An 18037-nucleotide genomic window follows, 5' to 3' on the forward strand; every position below is an offset into this window, starting at 1 on the left:
CTCAAGAAAAAGAAAGGACGTCTGAAACTGGGTGGGTTTTATGATCTGTGGAAATCTCCCTATTTATGAGTTTGTTTTTTAAGTGTTCTAAACCCCTTGAAATGCCATGCTCTCTGCTTCAAGACATGATTATCTCAACTTCAAGTATAGAAATTTGAATTAAGCTGGGAAGAAAGTGTAGGGTTTTCATCCTTTCTTGGGAAAAATGACTTACAAAAAAATCATTCTTTTGTACTTTTGCTCCAACAGTTCCTATTTACAACAAAGCTTTTTGTTTCGCTTAAAAAAAAGGTAAAACATTCATCTTTCTTTAAGGTGCAAGGGTGTAAGGTCATTCTGAATTTCTATTGTTGTAAAATGTTGGTGTAAAATTTCTATTGTTGTAAAATGGCTGGTTATAAGCTTTCCAGCCATTACTTTTCAGACAGTAAACTAGTCTAGCTGTCTGTGACCTCAGATGGTGACTATAAATTGTCAGTTAAACAAAAGCAAAATTTTCAACAAGACCTATGGAAACCTTTTAGGTTGTTTATTCAAACTGAAATATGAGCTCTAGAATCACGTCATTAGCAGGGACCTAGTGCCTCCCTGTGTCCTCCTAGCAGGATCAGCTATACCAATGTCATTACTGATAGGATGCTTGTTCCATCTGTTAGCAAAGACTTCAACAGCAGTGGCAACTCTCAAGCTCTTCAGGTAACAGATTGCTTTTATGTCCTTGCTGTTGAAGTGCTTCTTGAGTTACAGTTTCAGTCTTTTCTGTTGTAACTTCAGCTCTTTACTATGCATTTTCTTCACCCTGGACAAGGAGAGCAAATCATTCCCCTGCCTTGCAGAACCATGCTGCATACCTCTGAAGTCGAGTGTTCATTCTCTGAATGGTGTTGCCCAGCTGAAGTACAGTACTCCAGGGGAGGAAATGCCTTGCTGAGTGGCACAGAAGGCTTGCTCAGAATACGGCTTACTGCGGTGGCAGCCTTTTCTGCAACAGCCTGCTATTGACTTATGTTCAACTTCTGATCCTCTGTGACCGAGAGTTTCATTCCTAAGGCCCATTATTTCCTTTTCTTTTATGTTCCTGTCTAGGCATGCTATGGGCCTTTATCCCTGTCCTTTTTACTTTTCAGTCCATTTTTCCATTCACTGTAAAGTGAGTTCTGAAGCTATTCTCTAGCATATTCTGTCTTTCTCAGCTTGAAACTCTTTGCAAATTGAGGATTAGGGTAAATGAAGAGATCCTTATGCTTGTTAGTGGGAAACACTAAAAAATACTGGACTTATCATGAATGCAGGACTTCTTAGTTTCAAAAAAAAACTCAAATGATTTTATCCATACATGGTTTAATAATCAAGTGGTTTTGTCCTTTTTCCCATGAAATTTTTGATGTGCTGCTAGTGTTGTTCCTAATAATGCTATGACTGTCAGATTCTTAGCAAAGATGTTATCATCTTTCTCTCTTATCTGTAATTACTTTACCTTTTTTGGACTTTGCATAAATCTGATGTTTTTTGCTGAAAAATGTTTTGGACCTGTGGTTTTTTATGGCATTTTTGTCTATTAGAATGCAATTTAGATAGTCTTTTTACTATTGATTCTATTCTGTAAGCAACAGAATATATATAAAAATAATAAAATGGGTAAGGAATTTAGTGTCATGTTCCCAAAGTTTTGCTGAAATATTTCTGCACCTTTTTCCCTATGCAGTGAAAATATCCATTATGTTCACCTTCCTTACAAATCCTATGTGGTGGGTAGTTCCACCAGTTACTATCAAAGGAGTTGTCAATCCTTTTAACTTGTTATTCATTAGTGAGTCACCTGATGGCACCTGAAGCATTGATATGAATAAGTGTTTAAATTGTTTTTCTGACTTGATAGATTTTTGAAACTGAGCTGTGACTATACTAAGTATTTTAAAATGGTGAAACTGCATTTAGAGTAGTACATGTGACTTAGTTGGTATGCTTACTTTGGTAGTTATTTCTAAAGTCTGATTGTTGCATAATGATTAGATTCCCCCCCCCCCCAATAGTTCAGACCCTTGTCTTAATATTTCTCTACTTACTGTTCTAGTAAATAAATTCTTGTCTTACTGCTGTTACAGTCTTACTTGAATGTTGATAAGAACAGAATCCTGACTGCAGCTTTGTTATTGACTTGCATACTGTAAATGTATGTGCTTGGTTTGAGGAACTTCATGCTCTGATTTGTGAGAAACTGATTCCTGGTACTTCTCCAGCTCTGTAAGAGCTTTGACTTTCTACTGCAATCCCAATCAAACGGCTCAGTGTGACAAGTACTGAAAAGATATTTGCAGAAATAGGAAATAATTTTAAAATAGCATCCTAAACTAAATTAAGAGCTGCTGGTGCTCTTTCCTGGTAGGAGTCTAGCAGTTAGGGTTATACTTTTTATGTTCTTTTATCTTTCTGTGCTCTTTGTCTCCTCTTTGTTACTGTGTGGTGCAGTGTTGCTCAGTTGTCCAGAATAAATCAAGTTCTTAAAAATAATACTGCAAAGTGTGCTGGGTAATTTTGGAGACCATGCTGCTTATAGAGCACCATAACAACTCGTTAGATGAGAAGAGGGGAATTCATTGATAGCTTATGTTTCTCCCAAAAACCTCTTGGTTCTCCTGATACTTTGGGCTGTTCTCCTACTGGATGGATGTCTCCTGTGAGTTTATTTAGCTACCTGATATAGTAGTCTACCAAGCTGGTCCTTTCCCAGTTTGTATTATAGCAATGCTTTCTGCCTGATTAGTTGTTGAGATGTTTGGCAAGTCTCTAGATGTCTGCAGTATGGTTCAAAGAAATTGTGTCCCTGGAGGCAAAGGTGGCAAAGACCTCTTCTGGATTGGAGTCAGCCGTTGATTCTCTCAGCATCTCTTGTAATCTAAATAAAAGTGGGAACTCTGTGTCCTGGAAAACAGCTTGAAAGTAAAACAAAGCTGTGTGCTCACTTAAGAGATTTAAATACTTCTGTGTGTATTTAAGGTTAGCTTAGGCTTGGAAACCAAACAATGGAACTAAAATTTAGATAAACACACCTTTTGTAGTTGTGAGTGCTTAAGCAAGATGGGCTGAAGTTAGATTAAAGGAGAAATGTGGTAACTGCCCTCTTTAGCCAAGTTTAAGAAGAGTCTTGACATAGTGAAGATATGTGAAAGGAGCACTTCGACATCCTGACAACAGACTCTTTGTTGCCCGTTGGCTTTGTTTCAACAGGACTTACAGCTGTAAATGGGATGGGCAGTTGTGTACAGTGGTACATTGAGTTACACACAGCCTCTCTCTATTTTTATAAAGCATTGAAATTAGACATCTGAAATATATCCAGTCACTTTACACTTGAATGGGATCCAAATCTGTAGTAGATATTTGGCAAGTGTAGCTGTTGTCTTATGCATCATACGTAGCTTATGTTTAAATTATTGTGGCCTTTCTGTAATTTAAATGAACATCTAAGAGGATTCAGATAAAAGTAGTTTAGGTACTGAAGTAAAGCTCTCTAATTTCATTTTGGAAACTATGTAGCATTCAGTATCTTTACAATTTTGAATTTTTATTCTGTTAATATTTCTGCTACTTCTTTTCCCCACTCCTACTTGCAGTAAAGTGGTCTTTTGGTTTTTTTATTGCTAAAGATTTTTCATCCCAGTCTTCTGGGATTTTAATATCATTTTGTGGGTGACTGATCTCAAAATGAGTAGTACTAATGTGGGGCAGAAGGAAACTGTATTTATTAATTACATGTCATGCTAAACTGAAGTTTATGCCCAAAATTCAGAGATTATTTTTGTTGCTGAAATGAATGCTACCCATTGCTTCTTGTCAGATTGAATATCAAGTATCTGTTGAGAGTAAACCTTCTCACTCCTTCCTATTGGTGAGAGTACTAGTGATGAAAGTGTTTGTAATTTTAATTACAGTTGGAAGGCCGACTTCCACAATTTGTCACAAGTTGGTTAGTACAGCAGTAAAAGGGGAGATGGATGTGGCTACTTGTGCAAGTCTATTACTCAGGAGGCCTGTAAATTTGATTGGCTGCTGCAGTTCTTCCAGAATCATTGGATTTGAGAGCAATAGAAAGATAAGATATCCAATTACCCAAATGATTTGCAGGGTTAGCCAACGTTGTCATGGAAACGCAAGTTGGAACAAATTAAATTTTAAGCAATAAAATAACCTTAAAGCACGTCTGGGAACAAGAAAATTTGGCAGTGGCACTTACCTGAATTGAATCTTAGCTTGACACGCTGTTGTTTGACATTGATATAGTATAAAAAGCCTAAACTTTTAAATAGCATGTTGCCTTTATTTTTATTTTTTTTTCTTTTGCAGCCATTGCCAAAATGGAATGTAGTGTATTAATTTTAAATAAAAGGGCATTCATAATATATGCATATCTCTGTGCTCAACCTGGATTCAATAACATGAACAGCAAAGTTCACAGAATGCTAGCCTTAATCATTTGAAGCTTTTGAGTGTTTAGGTTTTGAGATTTAATTATAATTCCAACATCCCCTCATCCCCTGAATTCTTAGCAACTAATTTTTGGAGATGCTGGAGTCTTGCTATAGCAAGTACTAACAAAGCATGCAGAAAGATAAGTACAGTGAAATACATTTTTTTCTGTAATTGCTCTCTGAATGTGTCTGCTTTCTCTTGTTTTTGAAGATTTTGATCACAAAAAGAATAAAGGCTTTGTCATTTAAGTGCATTGCTTGTTTCAGTGATTCTGTTGGAAAAAATAAAACACTAAATGGATATTAAACTTCAACACAAGACTAAAATATACAGTTTCTTACTGCATTTCACAAGTTTTGGGTATTTGAATGAGTTCTGCCTTGTAGCAGGAATTTAAAAAAATGGTCAAGCATGTCCCAGAAAGAAGGCTTTTATTCACATGCCTTATAGACAGATGGAGATGAAAACTTGGCTGAGGTCAAGCCATTCACAGCATTCTCATAGGCTTCGATTTTTCTTCTCATCCCCACCACAGATAATCTCAAATGATTCAGTAATGACCAAAAGTGCAACGTTGACCTTTCCTCCCCAGTGGATTACTGTGTTACATGCTGTAAATGGCAGGAAGTCCATTTTGTCCTTCCAGGAGGAGTTCAGTGTTGTACTTGGCTTTCTAATTCCTGAAAGTGTAAGCAGAGGCAGAATGCTTAAGAAATACCTTTGAAAGCTTTTGTGAATGTGTTTTAACAGTATATTCCTTGGTGTGCATTAAAGGCTGATTCTCTGATTCTTTTGCTTGAGGGGAATGATTTGGGACATGCTTCTTTGGTATTATCAGAACATTGGTGGTTTTTGCTTTATTTTTAATCATGTTGTTCCTAAGCTGTATTTTTCTGAATTTATTACAAATTTTACTTGCAAAATTGGATCAAAATAATAGCATAAATAAAAATGTAAAAAGTAAGAATACTTCAGAACTGGTGATATATCAGATCTGAAAGCACTGCTCTAACTTTGTGATACTGGAAGTTCAGTGCAGGAATGAATAACAAGCTTCTGACATAAAATGGACATTTTTAGCCAAGCATTGCTTTGTAAAATAGAATCTGGACAGCTTTGAGCCTGGGCCATAATAATGGAGCAGCTGTTGCAGGGCAAGTGATTGCTAAAACTGAAGTGTTGTAAGATTTAATTTTTGTCTTAAATCACCACAGATCCTATAGCTGAAGTTAGTACTGGGATATGTATTGGTAGACACTGGTTGGAGAAAACCCAAAATTACTCCCCTTGAAACCTCTGAAACTGAAAGGGGATTAAATGAGTGTTGTATTTAGTAACTAGTCTGGCTGCTTTGTTCTTTGTCATTATGTTAAAAATTCACTTTAACAAGTGTGCAAGACAAACTTAAGTACCAACACTTGAGTTTGGCAGTGGTTAGGTCAAAACATTTAAGTCCTTAACTAAATGGAACAGAGGCAAAAAAAATTACACAAGTGAAGAGAAAAAAATCCATCTGCTGAACTTAATTTTACAAAATGCAGCTGAATTCCTTCATGTTAATTTTTAATGATACTTCAGAAAGGAGGGTAGCTCTTCAGTCAGGGGTCTGACAAGCTAGTCATTTGCAAATAAATCAAAAGACAATCACTACAGCAGCAAGAACCAGTGAATGATGTAGTTTTGTTATTCTTTGATGGGCCTCACACTCAAGTTCTCTATTAAAAATAAATGTATTCAAGAGGCTCTGCATTAAGAACACAAACAATTAAGGGCACTTCAGATGCTTTGCTAAGAGCTGCTGTAGAGCTCAGAGGACTTTCATGAGAGATGCAGGCTTCTGTAGCCTGCTTTACCAAGGAGCCACAGAACATGAGCAATTAGTCATGTTTGTCTATGTTTGAGCAGCTTTCTGCAAAGTTTCCTTTGTTTATTCATCCTTAGGACCTCTTTATTTATATGTCTCAAAATGAGCAGTTAGGTAATAGTTATGTTATATTCGAAGGCCTCTAGAAACAGGAGATAAGTACCTTTATTTTAAGACTTTCAAATTCTGAGCCCCAGTCTGCAGGCTTACTCTAATGACACCAGTAACTGATGTCTAGTCTTGGTTAATGAAACTGTCCTTGACTCTTTCAGAAAGGGGTTTTGCTTTCCAGAGTGAATGTGTACACACTTACAGGCACACGTGCACGCATACTCAAGGGTATTTCACCTTAAAAAGTAAACATGCATTGTCTATTGAACTGTTGCATTTACATTTAAAGTAACTAATGTTCATTATTTCTCAATTCTTAAGACAACCTCTTGCAACTCTTGATCAGCAAAATTACGTAAATTGTGGATTAAAACTTAACTTTGACAAATTGCTAGACAGCAAAAAATTTTTTGACGTGTTTGTGAATGACTTTTTTTACTTTATATTAGAGTGCAGCAAACAGGAGCTGCATGAAATTCCATAGTAGATAAACAGTTCTAAGTACTTAAAACGTGTGTGAAAACTCTCTTAGACAAACTGCCTTTTAAAGGCAAGCAGACTTTTTTATGGTTAATTGACTAGTCGTTTCAATTTTCAGTGTAGGTGTCTCTTAACTGGCACTTGTAACAACAGCAAGAAATCTCAAAATAAACTTATTTTAGGCATGTACATTTAAGTTTCTTTAGCACTGTAGTTGAATTAAGATTGCTGTTCACATATGGTCTTCAATGATGCCCAGGTTTGGTAAAGACAAACAAAGAAGAATACACTTTTTTTTTTTTTTTTCCTGTTCCGACACTGTTGGGCGTGATAATACTTTAACAGAAGATTGGTGTGGAAAGTGGGGAAGTTGATTATGCCTTAATTTTTAGAAAATAAATTAAATATCTAACTGACCTTCACTGGATGGCAATTATAACCTGATGCACATGATACTGCATTTTTGTCTTACTGTTTGATGTCATATATGATATGTTATTACAGTGTAGGTCAGATGTTTGGGATTCAGAGCAGAAAAATCCAATAATATGGACAACTTGCATGCTTTAAAGACTCTACTAAAAATAGGATTGCATTTTTTTCCCTTATAGCAGCAATAAGAACATTTACCTTAGAATAGGGTAAATGTATAGGCCATTTGTGTGGCCCATACAGGCCAAATAACTTTGCAGTAGACACCAAGTGAGTTTCTTTACTTTATTCCTTCTCTATCCTCTCTTGTCACCTGCTGTGATTCATACTTGTTCCTGGCTGAAAAACAAAATTATTCCCATTGGTCTAGGGCAATTAAGTCTTGGATCCTAAACATCTTAGCTAAACATCAGCCAAACAGATTGCTATGCAACAGACTACCTTTCCACAGCTGATGTACCCTGCTTTCTGGAGAGATATACTAGGTATGTGGAAAAATGCCCATTAGTACATGCGTTTGGTTTTTTTTTTCCTTTAACATAGGAATACCAACAGATTTGGTAATAGTTAAGTCTGATGACCAGTAATAGATAAGCTGGTAACTTCCAAGTGTTGACTTTGCTATTGTGTGTGTAGTATGAGTACTAAAGGCTACATATGGAATTATAGATGTTTTGTGGTTGTGGCCCAGACAGAACTCTGTGAAATGATAGCTGTTTCTGTTGAGAATAGAGATATGTTCACCTTCTTGCAGGGGGCAAAGATTTCCTGTAAAGCAACTGTCACTTCATTGCCCTTAGTTAAGGGAAACCTTTTAATCCTAGGAAGAAGCCATCCTGGAACTTCTTTGGAAGCTTCTGCAAAACTGTATAGTTTTGGGTGTGTCAAATATCAGGCTTTGGTCAGGTGGAGTGCTTCATGTCAAGAGAGATGAGGTGTTTTACAGGTCTAGATGCCATCATGTATTTTCCCTGTGTCTGCCAGAGGTTTGGAAGGAGGTGTTAAAGTTGCTAATTATGCTTAGATCCCAAATCACCTGTCTCCTGAGACATAAAGCTAGAGGGTTGATTTTGTATCCCAATTAGGATGTGACTGATGTATGAAGATCAACATACCACAGCATCTTCTTGAAAAACCTCAGAATTATGGAAAGGTTCAGGAAAAGGCTTGGCAGAGAGTTAACAGTTTTAGTCTGACTTAAGTGAGTTTATCTTTGCTCAGCTTTAATACATGAGATTTCATAGAAGGCCTAATGATTCATAGTAGTGACTGCTTGTTTCTTCTGTCTTGAAACATTAAAAAAAAACCCCAACTAACCAAGAAATGTCTTTATGGATTGATTATATGACAGGGATGGACAGGAGCTTTTCAGTGTCTCTTACATAAGCTGTGTTCTTGTCTAGGTGCTGAATTTGGTTTTGTGCAACTGTGCTACAGTGACTGAAATTGCTGTTTTTAAGGAAAACTGAGGGAATTGTACAGGTAGCTTGAGGGTTAATTATAATAGTGGCTCTGAATTATGGGCAGATGTATGGGTCTGAAAGGCTGTAAACACAGATAACACTGAGTAATGAGAGAAAAGGATCCCTTTACCCCACCAGGAATCCAGGGTTTAGGTTGACATGACAAAATGGGACATAGAGAAGTACAAGATATATGAGGTTGTTGAAAAGTGGGACTCAAATTCTTTGTCCTGCTGTAATCTCTGTTGATTTCCCTGAAGGATTGTTCTGTTCTTTTCTGGTTCCTGACCTTGTTCTCCTGCTGTTCATGGTTTCACAAATGTGCTGTTCACAAGATCACATTTTCTGATCTATTTCTTTTTTCCTTGTTTGCATTATTTTAATTCTCTTTCAATATGGATTTTAGAAGTCTGCACTTTTTGTCTCCATTCTTACTCACTTCTGTTTTAGTATTTCTTTTGTATTCCCAATGGTGCATTTCTGTCGTTTTACCTTCTAATAGGCAGATAAAATTGATCAGGAAAGAAGCATTTTTCTTCTACTCCTGCTGCCTTCATATTATGCTGCTTGATAATTTGAGTAATAATAAATCTGCCTTTTAAAAGGCTTTATCTTGGAGTTAATGGGTTTCAAAAATGCTCTGCTTAATAATGAAGTATATACAAGGACCAGATTTGTGCCTAAATGTGTGTACAGATTAGGTGCTTTAGACATGGCAGATGTCCTAGAGTAGCTAACAAAATCTCTTTTCATGTCTGGGCTTGTATGTTAAGTATTTATATTTGCAGTAGTGTGAAAAATGGGTAATATTTTGTTACTTTCTTCACTGTCTGAACTTAATATAATCCTGTATAATAGTTAATATGTCAAACCCCTAAAATGCAGTTTTTAATCAAAATACTTTTACTCTGTAGACAGAAATTGCGAAGAGATTGAATACAATTTGTGCACAAGTCATCCCATTTTTGTCTCAGGAAGTAAGTAAAACTGTTCAGCTGTTAAAGTGCGATTATGTTGTTTTTCTGTTTGCAAATTAGCTAGTTTTAAGATGTTAATTTTATCACAATACACAAGTGTAAGGAACATCTGTTATAGCTGAAGTGTGCAAACCCCCTGCTAATTTGATCTAACAAATCTGAGTTCAAACTAGTGACAACGGCTCAGCCTCATTCAGTGCCTGAGGAGAGTGGGAGTCTGTAAAATAGTAGCAATACAAGAAAATGCTTTTGTTTCTAATCATGGTGATTGTTTATTAGATATTCAGTTGTCAAGTGTAGGTCTAGTGAAATAAGCATGCTTATGTTCTCTACATAATTTATATCAAAGGTGAGTGTTTAGCTCCTATGCAAAACACTATTTAAGTTTTTAGACCTACATTTAGTCTGAATGACTGTGATTTTAGCATATTGTGGGCAGCTTTTCCTTGTTTAAAATTTCAGTTGGTTTTGCTATGTAGGCACAGAGTCCATAAATGTTAAAATTGAAACTGATGTAAAGTTGACATTGTCCTGTTGGCTCAATTAAAAATGATTATTCATCTGCCAGACAACAAATAATGAAGGGACTTGGGGGAAGAGATAAGCTGGCTGCCTTCAGGTCTCTTCTTTCCTTTTGAGCAGGTGAAAAAGAGGGTATTGTTACCTTTTACCTGCATGAGATGTCTTGCAATGGGTACTGTGGGCTTCTGCAGACAAACTGGTTATTCAAGTATTTGTGATCCTGGTTTGATACGGTGTGGTAATACCTTAACACAAATTCCTCCTTATACCCCTTCTTCTTTCAACAGCATCAGCAACAAGTGGCCCAAGCTGTAGAACGTGCCAAACAAGTGACCATGGCTGAATTGAATGCCATCATCGGGGTACGTGGCCTTCCAGGTCTACCTCCTACAGTGTGTATAACTTGCTTTCATATCTTACTGCTTTGCTATTTTTTTAAAACAAACTTAATGTTTTGATTTCTGACATTGTTTTGATGCCCAGTGTTGATGAAGCGTTTTTGCTTCACACAGATTTTAGCAGAGATAAAGGTAGTAATTTACTTAGTCAGAACATAATTTTGGCCAGCGGTGCTGCATGTAACAAAACTTTTCCTGCAAGAAATAGAGTTTTAGGAGAGTTGGTTGTTTATTTATGGGTATTGTATGTCAGTTGAGCTAGATACTTTTTCCTCATGCTTTTTGTGACACTTGAGTTCTTGGAGCTTATACAACTATTCATTCTTCTTTCTTTCCCTTTCTTGTAAATCTTTCATGAATTTTAAATTAGCAAGCTACTGAATAGAAACTTCACTTCCTTTTGAAGTAGTATTAATTGTCTGACACAGTGTTCTAATAGCCTTTCACCAAGAATGTGCTTTTAAATATGCTAAAAAAGTTAATACTACTTGCTTGTGACTGGTTGTCAATCACAAGTCATTTGCTTTGTATTAATGAACTTTTTGAACCATACATTCCTTCCACTGTATGAGTTCATTTCCCCTGCCACTAAGTCTGGAATATTTCTCATGTTTTCTGCCCTTCCGACTAAGTGAAAGAAGTAGCCGAAACAAGAACCTGTCCTTTCTGATTTTATTCATATGTGAGCGCCTTGAGCGGATTCAAATTACTCATTTATCAATTTATGTTAATTGCTTGTGAGAAGATGCCCTGCTGGTCTTTATAGTTCCCTCAGACACTTTGTAATGATAATTAGACATGCTGCTGTACGGATTAACAGTGCCATAGTCCAATGACGTCTACAGACAATGGAACCAGTTAATCCATCTGTGCTTAAAATTACATCCCAACTGGAGATGGAAAAAAAAAATAGGAGAGAGGGAGGATTAAAAGAATGAGCCTCAGCTTGAAAATGCTCCTTTCATCAGTTTCTCAATTGCAGATCTGCAGTCGGTTTGCCTGTGGTAAGCTATTGGCAGTCAATTAGGTGAAATAAACTGGGAGGGTGACCTTCATTTCCTTTTAATAGCTTTTCCTCCCTGAAATGGGGAGCTTCAGTGGATTTTCAGCTTAAATTTTATTCAAGCTGCTTTATTACACTTGACAGATTAGCTTTGCATAAACATACCCCCCCTTCAAATCTGTGCTGTTTTTCCTTCGTATCAAATTTTGACTGTTACTTAGTTGATTTGCTAATCACATCTTAGAAACCCACACAATTACATCTGTATTTGTCAGAATCTCCTCTATGCTTTGCTTGTGTAATGAATTAGTTTATGAATACCTGATTTCATCTTTGAAATATGCCACATGTACATTTGTGGTATTCGATTAGCAAAGATTAGAGAACTGTTCTTTCTTACATTTTTAAAACAAATAGCTTCTTAAGGATGAAAATGGAATGGAAAACTCTTCGTTATGAAATAGTTTTAAAGAAGAGTTTATGCAGTAAAAGGAAACATATTAAAACATACTTTTCAAGATTCTTTCTTGCCTTAAAATAGTGCTACTTAGACAAACCAAATTTTGCTATCTCAGGCATGTCAGCTGCTTTTTTTAATGTCTGCACCAAAGTCTTAAAAGTCATAGGATCTACAAGTACCACATGCAATTAAGAACTTTAGGGGTTTTGGGGAGCAGGGAGGGAAGCTCTTTGGAAGCACAAATAATAGGCTCTAACATTTTGGTTTTATAATCATCTAAGATTTACCTGAAGAAATACTGTTCCTGTGTCTTCTGAAAGACTCCTGAATGATGCCGTACAAATCCAAAACTGCGAGTGAGGAAATTAACATGCTGGGCACAAAACTTGTTTGACCACGTAGGTGCATGCATTTCCATAATGCCAAAATTAGATGTATGTCCCAGTGATCTTTTACAGTCTTATTAATCAATAGTTACCTTGTGCTCCACAATAAGTTTCATGCTCTGACATATGCTTGGTTTTGTTTGAAAGGGACGGTGTATGTCCTGGAAAATCTGAATAGCATAAAATCAGGCTGACAATTCAGTGGACCTTTGCTCCCCCTCACTGAGCACTGAGGGTGTCAAGCCCTTTCCCCAGAGGGGAGGACACATCAGAGGCCTGTCTGTTCCTACAAGCGGCAGCTGCACCGAGGGTGAGCACGGCACAGTTTGACAGCAGCTGTCAGTATTGTCCGGGGGCCCGACTTAGTGTAAAGAACAATGGAAGGGCCATGCTGCTGAAGTGCAATGTCTTTCAAGATAAGAAAAGATATAGTAATTTAACGGTTTAGACACCTATTATGGGCATGAAAGATGGTCAAACTTCTTTTCAGGGTGCAAATAGGCTGGACCAATCTGTAACAGTAGAAGATGCAATTGGTGTCACACTACCTAAAATACATGGATATGATAATTCTTGAGGATAGGAGGGAAGTTTATTTTGCTAGCCGGTACTAACTTGCCTGGTTTCTCTTTACTAAATAAAATTCTGCATTTCTGCTAGGATTTGCCTTTTTTCCCCCTCCTCCTTTATGTCCTTAAGGGCCATTGTTTCCTGACACCAGATGATTCAAGAGTTTCCCAGTTGGCTTTTTTCAGTTAGAGAAGTTCATGTTAGTCCTGTGCAATGTATGAAATCTGGAAGGAAAAAAAGGCTTTTAAATTACTGGAAAAGTGTTTTGAAATACAAAATTATTTTGAACTACATTTATTTTATACTTTTTATTTCCAGTTGAAAGGAGGGAAGCCTATTAGAGGACAGACTATGAGAGTAGAGACTTACAGTCTCACAAGACCAGGATTTTTCAGAGAATTTTACTACAAAATCAAAAGCTAGGCTTTGGAGTAAGTGTGTATTAAGCACGTATGAAACAGAATGAATAAATTGACACATTTTTTAAAGAAAGTAATATAGTTGGACTCAGTGAGCTTGCAAGCAGTGCTAATCCTCTGTGTTGATTAAAAATTCTTACTTCAGGAAAAAAACCCTGGATGATGTTTGGTTATTAACAGTCATACTCCTGGCCTTACACTCATCCTACATGTTCTTGAAGGCTTTTACTGTCAGCCATGGGTTAGCAGTGTGGCTAAACAATCTCCTTTCAATTTTTTTTAAAGATAGCACCATTTAATATTTATTATATTAGAGTAGAATGAAGTAGCAATTTTGCTAGATAAATAATGAACAAAGCAGAAACCCTAACTAAAAGGATAAGTGCCCCCATTAACTCCTTGGCCTTGCTGCAGCTGCCAGTGGCATCCACTTCTGTAGTTAAGGAAGACTGTAGATCATGGTATGAAAGAATTAGGTAGACTATTATGGTGTAACTTGAAGGCTTGTTTTGGCTTTTTTGTGAATGGTTTGGGTTTTCTTGTGTTTTGTTTCAGTGTCTGCTTGGTTTTTGTGGGGTTGTTTTTGTGAGATATGTCTAGAAAATAACAGGTTCATGTTAGGGAGTATAAGTGATTTAATAAGTTAAATTGGTGTGTCTAGGTGTGAACAATTGAAGATTAGATTTACTTTCCAATCAATAAACTAGTTTTATGAGTCAAATATGAAAATATCTGAATGAGAAATACAAGCAGCAAACAGGAAACTTTCTTCAGCGCAGTATTTTTGATGCACGATTTCAGCATACCACTGAGAAGCCAGGTATGTCTTATTTTTCCTGTTGAGGTGTGTTGCTAATGATTTAGTGAAATATAGTATCATTTGGGCTGACAGTTCTCCTGAGACAGATTGAGTTGTTGGCCTCTGAGAGGCCTCTCCACTGTTGCATGAGGTGATTGGCTAAAGGATTAGCAAGATGTGGGATTATTTTTTCTCTCTTGGCTGTGGTTGCCAGCTATCTCTGGGATTGTAGTGTGTGAAGCTTAAGAGGATGAGGTTAACCTCTTGAGGGTTTATTCTTATGAGTGTGTAGTTAATCCTTAGAAAGCCTATAAATAACTAGGCTGTATGTTTCATTATAAAATAGAAATACAGACTAGAGCAGAAATGAATGCAGAATTTAGTGCAAGGGAAGAGCTAAGCAGCTGTAGCATTACTTTAGATCCTTCTCAGGCATGATCTGCATTATGTGCTGAGGGAGGGGAAATTGCCTAGTTCTTTTAAATTAAATAAAATGAGATCTAGTGAGCACAAGGCACTCTCCTCACTTTTAACATAAACTGCATAACTGCAAGCCTAAATTACTGAACTCTGGCAATAGGAGCTCTATTGTGTAGCAATATCCTGGGTTATTCTTCATATTTGAGAACACACAGAAACCCCAATTTAATCCTAGAATTCATGGTACTTTTAGTAACTACCCAACTTAGTTAACCAGTTTAAAGTAGAAAGCACAGAAGGAAGGTACCTGTCAGCAGGATGCTGAGTGTTCTCAAAATACCAGTGCCCAAACAATGGTCAGATTTTTACTGTTGGTGCCACTAAGCTTGGAGGAAAAATATGGAAGTGGTACTGGTATGTATTGGTAGCTTTTCCTACTCAAAAGAAAAAATCTGGTAGAAGGTGTGTAAAATATGAAAGAATGGTATTAATCAAACTTGGTTTCCTCTTGATGCCTCACCCCTACACACCCACTCTCTGTGGACTGATGGGAAATGAAGAATCTTGGAGCAGCAATATAGAGGAAGGTAGTATCTAAACAAGACAATTTTCTGCAGAAGAAGATATTCTCAGTCATTCTGGAGAGAGCAAAATTGCATCCAAAAGTCAAATGGAATGGAGTTGCAGGCCTCCCTTGTCTTGTAAGGCTTCATGTGGGTTGGATGGAAAAAGCTTCACCTTGGTTCTTGCCCAAAAAGAAAAACAAAAGAACTTCAGGTGGCTCTCATAAGATCTAGTATCTAAACTGCAAGTCAAAGGTGAGACCAAGTATGCAGTTGCAAATTTGTGGAGCCTAAGAGCTTTCAGAAAAAGAGTCAAAGTGTGACAGTTGAACAAAAATATTGTTAGCTAAATAAAACCTGAAGATATGCAGCTGCAAATGAGAATGCCGAGAGAGGGCAGATTCTTATAACATAGAGGGTACCAAATGTGAGTTGGTGCCACGTGCTGGATTCCTTCCTATTGAGTGGGTGTTGTGTACACTTTGAATGCTGTAGATCTCTAAACTGGTCTGTTTCTCAGCAGAGGTGGAGTAATTTTGGTGGTAAAATGTGTGTGTGATGATAGTGAAAAAAAAGTCTAATTGGAACATGTGGTTTCAGGAAGGGTTAGATAGAGGGATTTGATATTGGAGAGTTGATTGATTCATTTTGTGTACTTGGCTCCAAATTATTCTGTTTAGACTGGTTTAGAAAGAATGGTTTTGGTGACATATAAGGGCCAGAAGTTTGATGCAAATGCTGGAATAGTGCAGTTGAAAGAAAGAATTCATATATGAAATTGGCACAGAGGGCAAGTTATTTAATCCTAGAGGAAAGTATTACTTCCTCTAGAAAGTGATTTAACTCACCTCTCTTGATTCAAGTGTATAAGCAGAATAGCTTACGTGCTTTGAAAATAGTGTTGAAGTGGGTAATATTCATAAAAATGAAGCTTTTAAGTAAAAGGAGACAAAATGAAGAGATGCACATAATTTTTCTCTCTTAAAAATGTCTTCTTTGCTTTCATACTGAGATATGTGGGGAAATTGGAGTACATAGAGTCTGTGGGCTGAGATAAAATATGATGTAACCTTCAGTACTTGTCTGGAAAGTGGTTGGAAATGTGGTGTGTTGGGAGGAGGAAGCAGTTGGGTGGGAGAGCTGAACTCTGGTTGGTGCAGACAAAAGAAGAATTCAGCTTGGACTGTGTATGAGGAGAAATGAAATGTAAAGAAGTTAGTTGAGTAAGGACAAAGGGTGGTTCTGTTCATGGAGCTGTCCCATCCCAGCGTGAGTAGGAGTAGAGAAAGTTGTTGGGACGTAGTATGCTGAACAGTGTAGAGCTGCAGGTTGACCTGCTTTGCAGTAGAAGTGGTGCAAAGAATGAAACATACAGATTTTGAGAAGAAAACACTGGTAAACTGAGGTGAACTAATTGCCGCTGTGTGGATGAGAGTGATGTGGACTGCGCAGGCAAAATAGACCTCTGACTAGGTGTCAGTGTCAACAGTGGGGTCACTTGAGAGTAGGAAGGTGCAGACAAAGGTGCAGGTGGAGGAAGAACAGGAAGAACAGGGGGACACAAGTACTGTTCATATTAAACATTGGAATTGTACAAGAAAATAGCAACCCGCTTGCTGTGTTTTTCATGGAAGAAGAGCAAGACAGACTTGAGATAGGGGCTGTGGGAGGACTAGACAAGAAGCTTGCTTTCCTTATTCTTGATTACAGAGAGGCTAGCATAGGCAGTTAGGACAACTTTAGGAGATAGTAAAGGCATGACAAAGATATGATTTTTCCACAGTAACTCTTCAATATGCATAAGCGTTTGTTTCAATTGCAGAATCTGTGCTGTCTAGTAACTGCCTTGTTTTGGAATTTTTCAGAGTACTTGCTGAACTACCAAGGTCATTATCTTGTATAACAGTTAATTGCCTGAAATTAATACTCAACTGCCTGAAACAGTATCTCATACTATTTATAAAGGTGCTGGCTAACTGGCTTTTCAGACTGAGTACTTACAAGCAGCAGTAGTTAGTAAGTAAAAGCAAGAATTAGCAAAAGTACTTAAATGCCTGTTCAGAAGTAATTGTTTGGTGTGTCAAAGTTGTTGTGGAATGTAGAGAAAACATACAAGTTTCTGATCTTGGCTTGGAACACTAAATAAAGTGCTGCTTTTCTTATGACTGTCATATTTTTAATTTGTTATTGTCTCTGAAATGTTTTTGTAGTTAGTAGTAGGTGGGACAAAAGGATAGTGAGTATAATTTCAAATCCTCTATTTACCTTGTGGATTTTAATTTACAAAAAGCCTTGCTTATAATAATATATAATAATTTCTGTCATGTTCAGGAAGAGTTAAATTTCTGGAGACTAAAAGTGCCTAAAAGGAAAATAAATACTTTTTAAGATAATCATACGTCAGTAATAAAACCCTCTAGAGCAATATCTGTAAGTCATTTCCAAATTGGTGCATGCTTGAACTAGTTGTTTTTGGCAACTGTGCAGTAGGAGCATGCTTTTGAAGTGTTGTTGGATGGTGCTGGTATGCTAACAGTAGCTAAAAAGGCAAATACTAGATTTGAGGTTAGAAGGTGAGTAATAGCAGGAATTTATGATTGCTGCAGAAATGAAATGTGCTGGCAGTTTCTGCAGAGCAGAAGCAGTGGTGCTGACAGCTTCATTCTAGAGACTTCAGGCTTGCATCTGAGCCTTCAGAGA

General features: G+C 37.1%; 1 protein-coding gene across 3 annotated transcripts in view; it reads left to right on the top strand.

The window, feature by feature from the left end:
- The window catches only part of TLE1 (TLE family member 1, transcriptional corepressor), a 77161-nt gene that overhangs the window by 10943 nt on the left and 48181 nt on the right, over nt 1-18037 (top strand). Inside the window, exons 5-6 of one of the 3 annotated variants that reach the window (XM_058043272.1) lie at nt 9735-9797; nt 10607-10711. The exons of 1 other annotated variant lie outside the window; for it this stretch is intronic. In XM_058043272.1, the coding sequence (XP_057899255.1) occupies nt 9735-9797; nt 10607-10711 (168 nt within the window). The remainder of the gene's footprint in view (nt 1-9734; nt 9798-10606; nt 10712-18037) is intronic. One more of the 3 variants, XM_058043274.1, reaches the window with a different exon arrangement.

Source organism: Melospiza georgiana, chromosome Z (genome assembly GCF_028018845.1).
Source record: "Melospiza georgiana isolate bMelGeo1 chromosome Z, bMelGeo1.pri, whole genome shotgun sequence".
In the NCBI taxonomy this organism is placed as follows: domain Eukaryota; kingdom Metazoa; phylum Chordata; class Aves; order Passeriformes; family Passerellidae; genus Melospiza; species Melospiza georgiana.